General features: G+C 32.1%; 1 protein-coding gene across 1 annotated transcript; it reads left to right on the forward strand.

Annotated features, from left to right (window-relative positions):
- The first annotated feature begins 2,923 nt into the window (after positions 1 to 2,923).
- LOC107026168 (VIN3-like protein 2) lies at positions 2,924 to 14,407 on the forward strand. The gene is made up of 4 exons (XM_015227036.2): positions 2,924 to 3,233; positions 6,338 to 7,016; positions 12,429 to 12,748; positions 12,943 to 14,407. The coding sequence occupies exons 1-4, from the start codon at positions 3,212 to 3,214 to the stop codon at positions 14,139 to 14,141; spliced, it is 2,220 nt and encodes a 739-aa protein (XP_015082522.1). The 5' UTR covers positions 2,924 to 3,211; the 3' UTR covers positions 14,142 to 14,407.
- The last annotated feature ends 4,319 nt before the right edge of the window (positions 14,408 to 18,726 follow it).

An 18,726-nucleotide genomic window follows, 5' to 3' on the forward strand; every position in this document is an offset into this window, starting at 1 on the left:
CCCCTTAATATAAAAATATGACAATAACTCAAGATTTGAGTTCAATGAGTTGGTAAAATATCAACTCATCAACAAGCCACATAAGAGAATTTCTTTGATTGAAGAATGTTATAATATTTCAAAGTGCTCCCATGCAAATTTTCAATAATTTTGCGCATCATTTTAAAGTTGATATGATCCAACCAATCATGTCAAATGATAAATTCATTAAGATGAGTAAATCTTTGGCTTATTATGACATGCAACTTAATCATACCAATATTTGTATGTCGTAACCTAAAAGAAAATATATATATTTTTTCATGCATAATTGTTTCTCTCATTTTTATTGTAGTAATATTAGGTTATTCAATTTTTCCTTCATTGTCAATCTCAACATGATCGTCATTTTAACAAATTCTTGAAATTTAACAAGCTTTTTAAAAACTTAATACAATACAATATGTTGCTAATAATCAATCAATAGTTCCCTCAAGTAGTAATGCAACCTTTCTTTCAGAGCTCTCAATCAATTTTTTACTATCATATGTTGTATTAATATAGATCCTTTTAAATTAGAAAATATGTTTTCCTTAATATATAGTGTGAATTGTAGCATTATCAGAAGGGAGCATATCTCCATTATCCATCTTATATTTAATAGAAGACTGTCTTTTTTTTATTTATCTTCCTGAAATTAAAACAAAAAGTATATCATAAGAAATACATAAAAATTAAAAACATCTCAAGAAAAGTCGAGTATTTTTTTTATATATAAAAAAAGCAACATAAGAGAAAATTTAACAATTAAAAGTACATAAATATGAGGGAAAAGGTCATGATTTACTCCTGAACTTTATGATTTAGAGTTGATATACGCTCTGTTTAAAAATTGGCTCATATATGCCTTTGTCATTATAAAAATGGCTCATATATGCACTTTTACTTTAACATATTAATTTTTTATAATTAATAATTCATTTTTTTACTTTAATTTTAAGAAAAAATTATGTGGCTTTTAAAATACCCACATTCCACCATACCACTTGATCCAATCGGAAACAAAAAATCTCACGAACTCAAATTAACCTAACTCATTTCATTTCGTTGTTTCCACACTCAAATGAAACAAAAATAAAAATTTTGTGGTTAGCTCTACGATATTGAGATCGAGTGATATTCAAGAAACAAATATTCAGAACTTCGATTCACAATGAAATGGAGGGCAAAATCAAAATAAAACGTCAAATTGCCTCTTTAGAAACTTAAGCGGCCGCAACAGTATCCTTTTTCCTTGGAGCTGCCTCACTTCCTGAAGTGCCACCCAACTATATATTAAGCATTTAACAGACCAAAGTTGCAAGCATCAAATATTGTTACAATGCATCCTATATATTGCACATTTAATCTTTATTTTGTTAGGGTCTATAAATTGATCCATCTTCAACAGAAACTAGGTAAGGTTATATACCGTAAATCCATAACTTAAGCATAAAGTGAGTGACATTCTATCTGTAAACAAACATGTTCATTTAGTGTGAAAAAGAATGAATAAGAAGGAAAAGATTGCTTGAGAAATATACCAAACGCAATTTGGGAATATTTATTTTTGTTTCTCGTTGAGGTAGAAATGATGAAATGAAATGGGTGAACATAATTTGAGCGGGTGGGTTTTTATTGTGTCCAATTGGTTCGGGTGGATATGATGGAAGGTGGGATATTTTAAAAGTCACATGACATTTTCTTAAATTTAAGCCAAAAACATGAATTTTTAATTAACAAAAATTAATCTATTAAGTAAAAGGACATATATAAGTCATCTCTATAACAACAGGGGCATTATAATTTATAAGTATATCATTAATGTTTCAAAAGGTGAAAAAATAGGAAATTATAAATGAAAAATGCTTAAATGTGTCATTGAACTTTGGGAAAAGACGTATTTATGTCATTTGTTAATTTTTTATCATTGGAGAACAGACTCGTTTATGCAATTATTTTTTAACTTCAATTTTGCAAAATTATTTTTTACACATGACCAATTCTAACTCAGTCATGTCATTAATTTTATTTTTTTAAATGTCAAAATTTAAAAATCATTTGTGGAGTTAAAAAAACCGCCCTTGTTTAGAAAGATATTAAAAAAAAAAAACACCAGTTCTAAAATTTCAAAATCCTGCTTTGGTTCTTGTTTTGTTGCTATTTTTGATACTAGATCTTTGCTACATTGTGTTCTTTTAGTCCATAATCAAATTTACAAGTGATTTCAAGTTGTGGAGAAAATTTTATCATTAAAGGATGGCGTAGCTTTATAACTTCGAAGAAATTTCAAGTGAGTCTTGTGCAGTTAAGTCGAATTCGAGAATAAAAAAATATTAAATTTTTGTATCTAGCTCGGAGGGAAGCTACTCTTAAATTTTGAGCCGATTTCCTTAAGAATTGATGAAGTTAAAAATTTAGAAGTTCGTGGTGTTCTTCATGTGTTCTTGGTGAAAAGAAAATAAAAAAAAAAGAACATTTGATCTAGAACCCCAATTAAAAAATTATTTGAAATTTTGTTGAAATAATCGAAATTAAAAATATAACACAAATGAATATTTTTCAAACAACAATATCATAACTTAATTAAACTTTTAACAGATGTCAATTATGAATAATTAACAAAGAAATAATAAAGGTATGAACATTATTACTAATCATAAAAAGAAAGGATTAATGAAGATATGAATAATGATCGCCCATAACTACAAAAAATATTATTTACCAACATGTGCTACTTTATATCATCAACATTCTATCTTTATATTCATGGAGCATCTTTTTTTTTTAAAAAAAAATATTTGTCCTATAGTTAGTGGCTTACGTATCGTAATCAATAGCCCATAATATTAATATTATTATTATTATTGTTGTTGTTGTTATGATAAATATAACATTTATTTTTTGTCCTACAAATCTGCAGCTCTTGTAAGTTGTAACCAACCACTAGATGACCCCACTACCTCTCTCTCTCTATCACTACTGCTTCGGGTACCGAAAAGCCCACGTTGAAGACCCCATGGATTCCTCCATTTTCACCCCAATTTCAATCTCCTTCTCCTTTTTCTGCTATTCTATTATCTCTCCATCAAACTGATCGATCACCAATACCTTTTTCTCTTCAATATTTGCTCTAAATTATCACATCTCTGCTGTTTCAGCTGCAAAATTGGTTTGTTTTGGAACTGCATCCATGGATGCTTCTTCCTTTGAAGGTAACAATGGTGAATCATACAATTTCATGAGTGTTATTTGGTTTTTGTCACATAAAGTCAAATCAAGTTTCAATAATTGATCGGAGAAATTAATCGGGATAGAGGAAGTAACTTGTTAAATTTTCTGATCTGTTTATTTTTCATCCTGTTAATGTGTTATTGATAACGAAATGGTGTTGATCCCATCTCTTTTTTTTTCTTTTGTATGTAATTGATTTTTATTATCTATTTGCATATTATATAGTATGAAATGAAATTTAGTTACTGTTTTATACGTATAAAAAAATAGTTTTTTATTCTTTTTCACATTGTGATTTTTTTTTTGGTTTACTGAAATGGGTGTTAGGATTGGTGGTTGGTTACCTACTTACCTACTCTTCTGGGGTATGTATTTGTTATTATTATATTTGGAGGATGACAATGATGCCATTTTTTCTTTGCCTACTGTGTTGTGATCCTTCACATTTTACAATTTAGAAAAGGAGGATTACCTATAAGGAAAGTTGAATTATGGAGGTGATTACTACCTTATGATGACACAATCATATTATATGATCAGTTTCGAATTAATCATGGAAATTGAGTGCTACCATTAGGTGAAGTCAAACTAGAAATAGCTAAAGAATTTACCTTTTCTGTTCTTTTTTTTTTCTATGCTTTTACAAATGATCTTTCTGATTCTTTTCCTTCCTCTTAGGCAGTTACCCGTGTGGAAAAAAGGATTTTGTTTTTCAGTTTTTGTGGGAAGAGGATATATCTTTGAGAAGACTGTCGAAAATTTATAGGGAGAGGAACAATCTCCAGCAGATTGTCATCGGTGTAGAGAAACATATTATTAGAAGGCCATTAGAGTCTTTTAGAGAATGCTAATGAAATAATGATTTCACATGAAATGTATAAATGGGGAAGACATATAATCAATGGATATTTGACAAGTATTAAAACAATGAGAGTAGATATGGAGGAATTGTGCCGGATTTTGCACCAACTTACAACAATAACACATACCCAATGTTCCCAAAGGTAAGGTCTAGGGGAGGTGGAAGTTGGGAAGGTGGGATGCATACAGACCTTACCTCTACCTTAGCAAGGTGGAGAGGTTGTTTCTGCTTAACCCTTGGCTGAAGTTGAAAAAAATGCATGCATAAGAGCCTTCTTGAGAATAACAACAACTTATCCAAACTTTTATTTATTATTTTACACTAGAGATATGGTTTAAACTTATAGTTTAACTTATAATTATAGATGCACTAACCTTTTTTTATACAAGATGATGTTCTATGTTCATGTATTTGCTGATAATGCTGAGCCAATTACTATAATTATAAGAATAATAATTATTATTAATATAACCTAGTGAGCTAGTATAAAGTTGGAATTATGAATACTTACTCAAAAGGGGAGAGTCCTTAGTCAAGTAGAAGTAGGGTAAAATATATGCACTATGTAAGTATAGTACTATAAGAACAATGATGTTGAGATGAGATTAGGCCAGATTGTGACATTTAAGATGCAGACATCTTAGATATATAAGTTTGGTCATCAGGAGAATGCCATGAACCAGTGGTGTTACATATCAAAACTAAAACATGATGTAAATTATTCTCTTGATAAAAAGAATCAAACTACAAACATGATGATTGATACGGAGGAATGGTATGAAGGTGCGATTTGAATAGAAGATGTCTAACAAAGTGAAAGACAAGTTTGATAGACAATTGTGAGACAAGATGTTATATAAGACTCAATATAGGACTTTTAAGGCCCTACCACATCCTCAAAAAGGAGCACCGTAAAAATGTAAATATAAGATGGATGTTCAGTCATCAGAAATGATCACATGTAACAAAAGGTTGAAAGTAGAACACATATATGATATACTAGGATGTTGTTCTTAGATGGTTTGATCATGTTTACTGAGAACTCCTAATGAACTCATCCAATTTTTTTTAGAATATCACAAAGTGCACATATCACTCATAAGGGATATCCTTCAGGGTGGCTCAAATGGTTTGGCTTAGCACTTCCATAATGGAGGTCTCAAGTTTGAAGCCCCTTGCTAGCGATAGCAGGGGATTGGTATTTTGGGTCAGACTCGTCACATAGGGCTTGCCTAGTGCGGTAGACCTCTCATGTGTGATTTGTGAGTTAGTGCACATGAGTAGGGTTTAGCATGTGTGCATGCGACGGGTAGTGGTTGCGGGTTTCCTTGTCATAAAACAAATATAATATGTAGGGGATAAAATAGGAGGATGCCTGACATAATTTGATCCCCTACTTAGACCGCCAAATGCACCAAGTCTATAGAAGCAACACTATGATAATTGAAGGTGTTAAACGAGCACGGAGTACACTTAAATCACATGGAGGGACATTGTTTCTAAATATGTATGATATTTTGAAGTCAATGAGGGCTTGGCTTAGGATTTGGAACGAACGTCCTTCAACTTCTTCGTATCTAATGAAATTTTGTTACGAGCAGAATACGGTAGAAGCAAATGACTCATATAGGTAATACCAAATAATTTGGAACTTCGGGGTAATGTTAAGCAGTAGTTATACTTATATTATGCCCCACATCTGGTTAGTGCTATATATTTATCAGTTGTGTGGTAAGTGTTAGATATAGCAAATCTCTAATTTTAGAGATCTTCAAATTTGCTTTAAAAGATAAAATATTTAGTTTTGGGACAAGATGGACCTAAATAGAGCAAAATGAATATGATGTATATATCTGATCTACTAGTTTTAGTTAATCGATTGAGTGATCTCTCTTTCTTGCCTATTACTTGCATTTGATTACACATGATGGTTTTTCTTCACATTTTCTGGTGATCTAGTTGTAGTTAAAATATGTTCCATTACTCTGGGAAGCCACAAGCAGTAAGAAAATTGAAAAAAATAAGCTTGAAGATCCTTCAAAAATGAGATAACATTACAAAAATAATTTTAAAATACAAGATTTAAATGAAAGAGAAGAAAGAAATGTCCCCGTTTTTATTACTATGGACTTGTCCAATGTACTTTGCTAACCATAGTGATTTTTATCCGATGATAATTTACAAACCTGTTTGTTTGAAGTTTTTCCTGCTTTCATGTTCTAGGTATTGCACTTGATCCATCAAAGTGCAGTAAATTAAGTATGGAGGAAAAGAGAGAACTAGTTTATGAATTATCAAAGCAGTCACATGGTGCCCCTGAAATGCTGCAATCTTGGAGCCGTCAGGAGATTTTGCAGATATTATGTGCAGAGATGGGAAAAGAAAGGAAGTATACTGGACTGACAAAATTAAAAATAATAGAAAACCTACTGAAAATTGTATCTGAGAAGAAATCATTGGAGCAAGAAAATACATCTAATCTTGAAATGCAGCCTTCATCAGAGAGTGGCCAGAGGAGTTCCAAAAGGCAGAGAAAGGCTGAGCATCCAAGTCGTTTTCCTATTGAAGCTAATACTTCTTCAACAACAAATACTAATGTCAGTTTAGCCAATGTTGTGTACTGCAAAAATTTGGCTTGCAGAGCTAAATTAAGTGGCCAAGATGCATTTTGCAAAAGGTGTTCATGTTGTATTTGCCGTAACTACGATGACAACAAGGACCCTAGTCTATGGTTGATTTGCAGCTCAGAACCTCCTTTTCAAGGGGATTCATGTGGGATGTCATGCCACCTTGAGTGTGCCATGAAGCACGGAAAATCTTGTATTACAACTGATAAATCAGACAAGGGCAATAATGGCACCTTTTACTGTGTATCCTGTGGAAAAGCTAATGATCTACTAAGGTAACTCTTTATATTGCTTTCTAACAGCTTCACCTGATCTTGTATTTTATGATTCCACAGTAAGAAAAAGTTTGCTTTTTTCGCATATCATCTATATTTTCACATCCCATTTTTTTCTTTTCTTTCTATTTTTTTCTGAAATTATGTGTATTATAGTTTATTTCATAAAAGTATTTTTATCGACATCAAGGTTTTGGCTACTTAAATTTCATCTTTGGATTAATATGCTGTGTTTTGGGGAATAAGTAATGACATCAAATTTATGTTAGTACTCTGGACCATTTATAACCACAGATGCTCAACATGAGCATCCGAAAAAGCCTGATTGTAGAGAGTTCAGAATCCTTTTACTCAATTTCCTTTTTTTTTTTCTTGAATCACTTATGAGAATGTATATTTGCATCTCGATTCTTCTCTTTCCCAAGGAGATGAATCTGTAAATTAAGGCTTAAACCCATGATTTCAGTTCCAAATTTGTAGAGGAGTTTTGTCCTTGTGTATGGTGTTGCATAATTTTACAATCCTAAGCTTGTATTGATGATTGAGCTTGTGGGAGCTGTGGAGACTACCTTCCCTTTGCTATGAGCTCAACGAGCTTGTTGTGCCGCTACAAGCTCGTCAGATTGGCTGTTAACAATTTTGAAATTTGATGTCTAACATGTGCTAAAAGATAGATGTATTGAGAACTTCAAGTCACTCCTCTTTTTTTCAACAATGGAACCTTAGCCCATATATGCAATGTTTCCTAAATAAACCATATGACACTGTGGCATGACCAAAGCTTTTGATGCCTGCTTTATTCCTAGCCTTTAAGGTCATACGAGTGCAAATTTGTATTACATATTTTCTGAATTTTTCCTCCTTCCTATATATATTTTTCCAGTTCTTTTTTTTTTTTTTGAAGCTTTGATCTAAGTCTTAGAGTTCAAAAGGTATTTTTTACCAATGTCTTTGGATTCACCATGTTTTTCTTATCCCACATAAGTGTGGTATGTCCCAATTATTGGTGTAGTCTGTACTTGCTTATCTAATCCACTTATATAATATGATTTGAGTTGCTGAGACGATTGTTGTTTTGTTGTCAAAATGATCGACTAATTGTGGGTAATGGACTGAAAGGGTTAGATTTGCAGCTGGCTATGAGCCCTTGCCTTTTAACCTTTATTGTGGCAAAGGGAGTCCTAGGACTACTGGGGAAGACCATTCTAAGCAGATATCAGTGCCAACAAGTTGGTTGTGCTACCAAGGTTATTTTCTATTCATGAAAGTATGGATTCCTGTTTGGTGGGTAGAGTTACCCGGTACTTATGCTGGTGGGAGGTAACATCCTGGTGGAATTAGTTGAGGTGTGTCTAAGTTGACCCTGACACCACCGTAAAAAAAAAGAAAGAAGTATGGTCTTCTGTATAGTAAATGAATTTGCTGATGGCAGATATATAACATTTATTATATCTTGGACATTTCTAGCCTATGCGAAGTCTAACTGTACTTCATTAGAACAACAAGTTAGATCTCCTAAGGGAATCTAGTTTTTGGGTTTGTTACTTGGATTTCAGTTTGTCAGTTTGATAACTGAAATTTCCATGCCCTGAATATATAATTGTCCTGGAGATCTGATGGAATAAATGGATAAACCACTAAAAATAAGACTTGTCACATGTATGAATTATGGAACATGTATGTAGATTTACTTCTCTGACGGTGTTTGAGATTATTCCATCCAAAGAAGAATGATACCATTAATATTTAGGAAGTTCTAACAGATTTTTTCTGACGATCGACCATCTTTCCAAAGTTCAAACATCTTTGTAGGTGTTTTACTTATGGAATGTTCTGGTTTATAGTAACTATTTCTCCTCATCCAATCAAATCTAATGTTAATATTATGCTGTCCAAACATTCAGTTATTCCATGATATTTGGCTTATTTTCTAGTTTCTCTGATGTCACATGCATATTGTTTATTCCTTGTAAGCATTCACTGGATCTTCGGATGGTTCAAAATTGGGAAGCATAGATATTTTAATCTCCATAAGCCAGTTTGTAAACAACTCCTATTTTGTTCCAAAAAATCTTTGGATGGGAGGGATTGAAGGCCTTGTATATTTCATGTACACGTACAGACTACAGTTCATGAATACGTACAGACTACAGTTCATGAACACTACATACCAAACTAGTTTTTGTTGTTTCCTCTTTTCCCCTTTTGGTACTAGTGGAGATTGAGTACCTTGATTCCAATTTTTAATAAAATAAAGGTGATATTCAATGTTTTGCAAACTATTGTGGCATTTAATGTATGAGTCATATGATGAAATTATGAGAAAGAATGATAGAGCATAGACTTGGAAACACCACAAGAGTAATAGATAACCAGTTTGGGTGCATGCCCTGTAGATCTACATCTGAGACTACATTTTTGTGGAGGAGATTGATGGAAGTTTATCGTAGACAAAATTTGCACATGGTGTTCATTGGCCTAGAAAAATTATATGATAGAGTACAAAGAAAGGTTCTTTGGTGGGTGTCGTCGTGTCGGAGAAGAAAGGACCTGTTAAATATATAAAAGTCATAAAAGACATGTATGAAAGAGTCTTCACTAGCCTGAGAACTATAGTAGGGAATGCGAAGGAGATTTTGTAATCATGGATTTACACCAGGGATTGTCATTGAGCCCATACTTGTTTATGCTAGCTACGGATGAGCTATCCAACATAATACAAGATGAGGGTCTAACCAACATGATACAAGATGAGGTCACTTAACTCATGTACCATCCCTTCCCCTTGCCCCCTGGACATGATCCTATTCGACCACACCAAAGCCACCAAGGAGATGTAAATTAAACAAGATGCAAGGGAAATAAGAATCTACTAAAACTATTGAATCAAGCAGAGAGACTAGGACTAATTAACTATAATAAGAACAGAAGAAAAGCAAGAAATATTATACAGAATGAACTGAAGGAACTAGCTCTAGAATATGGGTATACCCAAAATACTAACACCAGAGAAACCACAAGAACTATGAAATATATGGCACTATGGATCAAGAAACGAAGAGTCCAAGGGCAGAGTTAAATCAAAAGCAAAGTGAAGAAGGGATAGAGATATGCAATATTACACAATTAACAATGATACAAGAAAGATAGATCTGAAGACAATATAGGGAACCTATCTGAAAACTAGATCTGAAATATAACTCTAGATATGCATATAGCAATGAAACAAATCTGAAAACCAGAAACTGAAGGCAAACTGATGTGAAACTGGAATAATTTGGGAAGATAGAACCTGTAACTTGAAGAGGAGATAGGAGGTACTTCATCCGGGCACTGGGGGGGTAAGTCCGTGTTCTGCTGCTGCCCTTGTAACTTGAGACCCAACCCAGAATTATGGAGAAAGAAAACTCTAGAGTCGCTGGAGTAGATGTGTTTTGCCAGAGCAGTGGCAGTGATGGACGAGCTGCGGTGGTGACAGAAAACCCTAGAGTCAGGGTCCAAGAAAGTGAAAGAGAAATAGTCACAGGGAGTTTTGGTGCCGGTGAAGAAGATGGCCAATGAGTGGTTAGTGCGGCGGCGAGATTTCACCGGAGAAGACAGATTGTAACGCTGTCCAAGCAAGTTCTTGAATGAGATGAATTCTTGCACCCAAAGATGAAGGGGATACGTTTTCATGTTATTGCTAATTCAAACGTCATTAGCTTCAAGCGATAAAGGAACAAGGTCAAGAAGATAGGAAATTGTGTTTTTTTTTTCCATGCAGGCAATTTACTGGGCGAATGAAATTATAGATGAAGATGTTACAAATAGAATCAGAATTGAGAGTTGAAACAAAATAGTGTTTCTGGATGTTATGTGGTACAGAGATGCCTACCAAAGTGAAAGGTAAGTTTTTAGAATAGTTATAAAACCAACAATGCAAAATGAGAGTGATTCTTGGGTCGTGAAAGTTAAACACATTTACAAGAAGAATTTTGAAGAAATACAGATGCTAAGATGAATTTGTGGTCATACTAAATTAGACAAGATTAGAAATGATAATATATAAGAGTGTTTAAGTAGAACACGTCGAGGGGAAAATGTCCGAAAGCTTCTTGAAATAATTTGTTCATCATGTGTCAATCTGCAGTGTAATGCACCAGTCTATAGGTGTGCAACCATTGTGAAGATAAGTGTTAAAAGAGGAGGAAAATGCATCTAAGGACCTAAAATCCTTGGGAACCCATGCAGACATAGCGAAGTGGGGCACAGTGGATAAAAATCTAGATATTCGTTGCCTGTTCTTTTGAGGCGAGGGTTTATCGGAACCACCTCTCTGCCCCACAAATGTAGGGGCAAGGTCTACATACGTCCTACTCTCCTCACACCTCACTTGTGGGACTACAGGGGTTATGTTATTGTTGTAGTCAATGCCTATTAGAGTATTAGTTGAAAATTTGTTTGACATGTTAGCACTTTTACTGCCCTATACTTTATAGTAGTGGTTTAGCATTTCAGAGATTTGTAGGTTCAAAAAATTATGGAGAAGTTTTATTACTTTTTATTTGTATTTGCAAAATATTGGCATGTCATGAGTTTAAATGGATTTCATGATCAATGAGGATTCGTATAACAAACCCCAACTTGTTTGGGACTAAGGTGTACTGCTGTTGTGAACTTAATTTTCAATTGCATTATTGAATTATAGTGAACTATTTCCACTATTGTCAGGATGCAGCTGACTAGTTTAGTGAGATGGTTGTTGAATCGATAAAGGAAAAATGTCAAAGAACTAATGACATGTACATAAGCTCTTTTATTTACTGTGGCCTGTGGGATACATACCTCTATAATTAAAATGCAAGCTATGTTTATTATTTAGGACTAAAGATGTTCTATTTCTCCGATTCTTGCAGTTCCTTGAAAAAACAATATTTTGAAGATTGTACAAAAAAATAATATAAGAAAAAAATTATAGCTTTAAAAATGAAGAAAAAAAAACAATCTACCTTTCACTAGAAACATTTTAGAAGTTCAAATCAAACAAGTCAAATATTCATATTAATAAATAAAGTTTTTATAACATCATCCAAGTGCAGACAAATGACTAACATGTTATTAACTAAAATTTAAATAATTTGGTTTTAGGCCACTATATTTTAGTTAATAACATGTTAATCATTTGTATGCACTTGGTTGGATGATGTTATAAAAACTTTATTTATTAATATGAATACTTGAGTTGTTTTATTTGAACTTCTGAAACATAGTTTAGTGAGATGGTTGTAGAATCCATAAAGGAAAAATGTCAAAGAACTAATGACATGTACATAACCTCTTTTATTTACTGTGAGATACAGACCTCTATAATTAAAATGCAAGCTATTTTTATTATTTAGGATTAAAGATGTTCTATTTCTCCAATTCTTGCAGTTCCTTGAAAAAACAACTGATTGTAGCAAGAGATACCAGGCGTGTAGACATATTATGTTATAGGCTTTCATTGAGCCAAAAACTTTCTTTTGGTGCCGAAAATTGCCCAAAGCTGTATGAAGTTCTAGATGAAGCAGTGAACAAGCTTGAAGCAGATGTTGGCCCTTTGACTGGTTTGCCTGTGAAGATGGCTAGAGGTATAGTGAACAGGCTCTCATTTGGCCCTGCTGTTCAGCAACTTTGTGGCTTGGCTGTTGAGTACATAGATGCCCTTCTCTCTGAGAGAGTGTCTGAAATGCCATCTAATGCTAAGGTCAAAGGTAATACTCATTCTAATTTGTGGTTTGTTTGTGCAGTACATAGATACTCTCCTTATTTTTTATTGATTCTGTAGATTTCCTTTTCTCTTCATGTGTTATTGTGATGCCTTTATTGGTTTCTTTGTCTAAGCTTGGTACTCATTTGATTTAAGTCAAGTGAAGTAATCAGCATTTACATGAGCTATATTTTTTAGATTGCGAGGTGATAGAATCAAAGCTTGTCAGATTTGAGGATGTCTTTCCCTCATCTGTGACCGTTGTTTTGAGTTCTGAAGGGTCATCTATGGAGAATGTTGTTGGTTACACCTTGTGGCATCGGAAAGCTGTTGAAACGGAATATCCAGTAGAACCAACTCGAACGTTGTTTTCCCCCAACACTAGGTTTGTGCTCTCAGATCTGATGCCAGCTACAGATTATGTTCTCAAGATTGTTTCCCTTGATAGCAAGAAAGAACTGGGAATGTTTGAAGTTCAATTCTGCACCAGTAAAGCTGAAAATGAACTATCTAATCTGAACATGAAAAGTTTAGAAGTTGAAAGAAGTCAAAGTCCACCAACAAATTGCAGCAACCTTTCTAATCCTTCTTCAGTGGAGGATGAAACTAATAACATCGTGCTATGCAGCAATGAGGATGAGAATAGAGGGGATAATTGTCTTTCTTGTTGTGAAAACACTGATAAAGCAATTTCTACAGACTTGTGCTGCACCACGATCGCCTTTGCTAGTAAAAGTCATATAGGAAATGAAGAAGTAATGGTATCTTTAGGTGATGAGGAAGATAGCATTGTAAAAGTAACCTCCTTGCCAAATACTGATGCTATAAATCTTGAGAACAAGCAATGTTCAGATGTTCAAACAACAGAAGAGACGAGCACTGATAATGGGTCAAATGCACCTCTCCAGACTGCCTTAGAATTTGCACCGTTTGTAGGTAGTGTGGAAGCTGGCTTACCCATCACACCCTGCAAGATGGAGAATGTGAAGGGAAGCCTCGGCCGGAAAGGGAAATCAGAACATTGCAGCAAGGATCTTGATAATGGATCGGGGAAGGAGGATGGACCACAAGTTGGCTGTTCTTCAAAGAAGAGAGTTGGAGAATGGCATGAAGAATGTGCTGGAACTGGAGATAAGGATTTTGAGTATTACGTCAAAGTAGTTAGATGGTTGGAGTGTGGTGAGCATATTGACAAGACATTCAGGCAGAAGTTCTTAACGTGGTATAGCTTAAGAGCTACACCACAAGATGTTAGGATTGTCAAGGCATTTGTTGATACCCTAATCGAAGATCCAGCATCACTTGCCGGGCAGCTGGTTGATACTTTCTCTGATGTTATTTCAAGCAAGAGAGCTTCTGTAGTTCCAGCAGGCTTTTGCCTAAAGCTTTGGCATTAAAGGATTCAGAATGTGGATCCTCTATCCTCTATAGTCGCTGCTTAACTGAACATAATTCTTTTGATTCCCAAATTGTTCCATGTCGATTCATATTTATGATGTAAACGATTAAACCATCTTTAATTATTATTATTTTTTTCCCTTATAGGTTGGTTCTACCCAATTCATCCACATTTCTCTCTGATGTTATGACATTGGAGTTGGAATGGAAGTGATATTGCTCTGTAAGATAATTTGAAATACAAAATCTGATTCGATATTTACTTCCTTTTTTTGCAGAAGAAACCATATTTTTTTTAAATTGTCCTCGACCTCAACTTTTGTTGTCCTTGGCATCTGTTTTGAACTAAGTAAACTTGAATTTCCTCCTTTGACATAACATCTCCAGGTTGCAATAAGTTTGACTAGAAAAAAAAAACAATTACATGAAATGGAAATTATACTTCTATCCCGAAACAAAAACTACATTATTATTATTATTACAAGGGGCAAAAACAAAACTATTTACATTTTTTTTGTAAATGTCTTGTACATAAGATACAAAAATATATACATTTCTTGGGAGCAGCTATACAGTATCATTTTCTCATAAAATTCACTGCAAGTTTGTATATTAAACTTATAAAGAAAATGGCATAAATGTTCAATGATGCTTCAATGTATGTTCAAAATAGTCCCTTGAGTGTACAACAGAGAGAATGAAAGACACTTGAGAAAATATGACTAATGACCAAAAAAAAATGGACCCATTAAAAGGTACTAACAAATAGAAAAAAAAAAAAAAAAGAATAGCTCTAGCACCTCTTGTGTTGTCATATCAGGAAATTATGTATGACATCCTCTTGAGACTTGTGATTGAGACAAGTTTACTGTTAGAAAACTAATTTTCTGATAATTTAGTAGTATATATCAATACTGATTCAAAGTATGAGGGTCATACGTTTTTCTGCCATTGCGCAGATGTTTTAAAATGAATAATTGACTAGTATGAATTATTATTTTTACTTAGTATTATTTTTTCTTTTTTTGGAACATTGTTTCAAATATAAAGATGCATAAAATCAATTGTATTTTAAACTAATAAAATCTTATCATATTTCTCATGGATTATTAGAATTTTGTCCACAATAAAATTTCTGCATAGATTTTCTAAAGAAAAACCTTTAATGTTGAGATTAAAAGGATGGTTACAAACCACCTTATCTAAAAAAAAAAAAAAAGAAGTGTAGTTGAACTGTTTTTTACTTATCAATTAATTTATAGATGTTTTAAACATGTTATACTTAATTAATAAAATACTAATTTTAAATGCATTCGTTTTTAGAAGATAATCTGATTTGCAACTGGAAGATAGGCTATGTGGAAAAAAAAAAGTCAGATTTGCTATAATGGTCTACAATAATCAAATTCTTGATATAATAATAATATTAATAATATTAATAATAATAATAATAATAAGAGAAATTGTATATAACAGCAAACTAATAACCTAAAATAAATGGAGTAGCTAGGGTTTGATTTAATTGTGCTCCATAGCAAACGTTTGCAAAAAATTGCCAGGCGTCTCTCTCCCAAATATCTCGCTCGCCACTCTCCTCCAATCTCTCGCTCGCTTCCTCACTTTTTATACAAACACAAGTGTATAAAAATTGTTTCTAATTGTATAAAGCAGAGAAAATTATATAAATACATATATTTTTGTTCCCCTCTCTCCCCTCTTCCACATCTCGCTCGCCACTCTCCCAAATCTCGCTTGCCACCCTCGCCTTTCTCACTTATACAAACAGAAGCGAAATGTATAAATTACGTTTCTGTTTGTATAAAGCGTGAGAAAATTGTATATACACATGCAAGTACATATATTTTCGTCCTATACACTTATAATTATACTATAAAAATACTCACTGCCCAGTTTCTTTTGCCTTTCTCTCTTTCTCATTTTATACAATTTTCAAATTGTATCTAATTTCTCTCTTTCTCGTTTTATACAATTCGATTCAATTGTATATTTCTTGTCAAGTCTCTTTTGTTTTTCTCTCTTTCTCATTTTATACAAATTCAAATTGTATATAATCATTCTATACACTTATAATAATACAATTCGTTTTATACACTTCGTTTTTATACAGTTCTCTGCCCAAGTGTCTTTCTCTTTCTTGTTTTATACACTTTGTTTTATACAATTTGCTTCAACTGTATATGTATATCGAATTATACAGTTTCTATGTTTGCTATGGAGCGCAATTATGCAAACTTTGCTATAGCATATAAATATGAATTTTTTATTTGCTATATGTGAAAGTTGCCCTATTAATAATAATAATAATAATAATAATAATAATAATATTATTATTATTAAATTAAAAACAATCAAATAATATTTCAATATCTTCAAACATCATAATTAGACACAATCATCTAAAAAATATAACATAATTAAGGTGAATTTATACTTCTTTATTATCAGCAAGTGATATAAAATTTATGTAAGAAAAAAAAAAGAAAAGGAAGATGAAGTATCAATTTGAGAGCATAAAAACTCAAGTCAAATAAGATTTTTCCTTTCAAATGAATCAATTAAATTGAAGGCAATAGTTAAGCACGTTTAGAGTACACCTATTGAAGTTAATGATTAGATCTAAAGATAATTACAGCGGGTCTAATTAAATAATAGCATATCTTTAAAAAAATTAATTTAAAATGAATTACAATAATTGTACATTCTTTATTATCCCTGATTCACCAAGTTCTTTTTGTTTTTTTTTTAATTATTATTAGTTGTTTATGATAAGTACAAAAAAACATAGTTTCGACTCTTTTTTAGCCACACTCAACAAAAGAAACTGAAACAAAATTTTTATTCTATATGAACAAATAAAAATGGAAGCATAGCATAACTATCAAGTTATATTGTATGATAATCACAAACACTACACCTTCAATAGCCACAATAACTATAGTGAATGTTAGAAAGTTGAAGCTCTTGTACAAAACATGCATAGAAATAATGTAAGAGGAAATTGGTTAGCCTTATGACTCCAAATTGAACTTTTTCAATAAATCTAAATTTCTTTAAACATTAGGATAATCATAAAATTAAACTAGAATTTTCTTAATTATAAAAATAGACATAGTTCCCTGGCAATGAAGTGTTCCTCCATGGTGTTGATCACTCTTGCTTTTCAATTTTCTTTTACTCTGTGTATGGACAAAACCACAAGTGTATTGGCATATTAATACTTAATAGTATACAATTTTATCTTTTAAAATTTAAATTTAAAAATTAATTACTTTCAAAAACTTATTTGGATATTGATTTGGATAACTATAATTTTCTTTTTAAAAAAAAATCAAATTTCAAAAATGAAGTAAAAAAGGAGACGAAGATGGAGTTACGTAATTTTTTATTTTATGTTGTATTATTTTCTTTTATTGTTGTAAAATTGTATCTTCCACTTTTTGAGAGTTAACAATTTTTATTTTATTTTCAGATTTTAAAATTAATTTTCAATAATTCCATAAATTTTGCATATTTTCTTAAAAGAATTGTAGATTGATTGTTTTTATATAATGCAAATATTTAATAAAACAGGATGGCAATTCTTCTTTTAAAAAAATATATATTGTTTTTTAAAATGAAAGAATTAATTAATATTTTTTTAAAAAAAAAAATTCTTCAAATGTAATAAATGTTTTTTTTAAAAAAATGTAATAATTGATTACTTAACTATTATTTGACAAAAATAGTTATTAGTATTTTATTATGTTAAAAGAAATGCAGTTTGTAAAGTTTGATTTTTGTTTGACATATTTAAATAAAAAAATATATAAAAATGTAAAGTTTAAATAAAAGATTGAACTAATTGAATATTCGAAGCGGTTTATTTATTTAAAAATATTAAAATCCTAATTTTTTTTGTGTTAACCGGAAACTTACATTTTAAAAAATATTTTAAAATTGTTATGAAACTATATCAATTTAGAAGACGAATAAAGTAGGAAGAAGAGAAAAGACTTTATATTCATCTTGAAATATATTCAGGATTCATAGATCTTATTTATAATGAAGGAAAACCCTTAATTTATAGGGAAAATCTAACTTGGTCCCCTAGTAGGATTCCTAACCATATCCTAAAAGGACTCCAAATAATTAGACATTCACGATAACACAAATATGTTTAGGACGTTCCTTCTTAAATGTCGGCAGATTATGTGCCTCGTTAAAACCTTACTAGATAAAATCCAGTGGGAAAAAATACCTAGTGAAGGAAAAAGAGTACACATATCTAATAATGCGCATTATGGATGTCTCATTAAAAACCTTACAAGGAAAACTCAATGGGACAAAACCTTGTGAGGGAAAAAGAGTACATCACGCAATAGCTCTTCTAATGTGAACATCAATCTAGAGACTTGAATCTTCGTTTTCCAAGCTTGCCCACCATCTTCTTGAAAGTTGTAGTTGGAAAGGACATGGTGAATAAATCAACTAGAGTATTACTTGAACAGACCTCTTACATGTTGATATCATCATTTTTGGGAGCTCATGAGTGTAGAAAAACCTTGACGAAATATGCTTTCTTCT

The sequence above is a fragment of the Solanum pennellii genome, chromosome 7, assembly GCF_001406875.1.
Source record: "Solanum pennellii chromosome 7, SPENNV200".
Classification (NCBI taxonomy): domain Eukaryota; kingdom Viridiplantae; phylum Streptophyta; class Magnoliopsida; order Solanales; family Solanaceae; genus Solanum; species Solanum pennellii.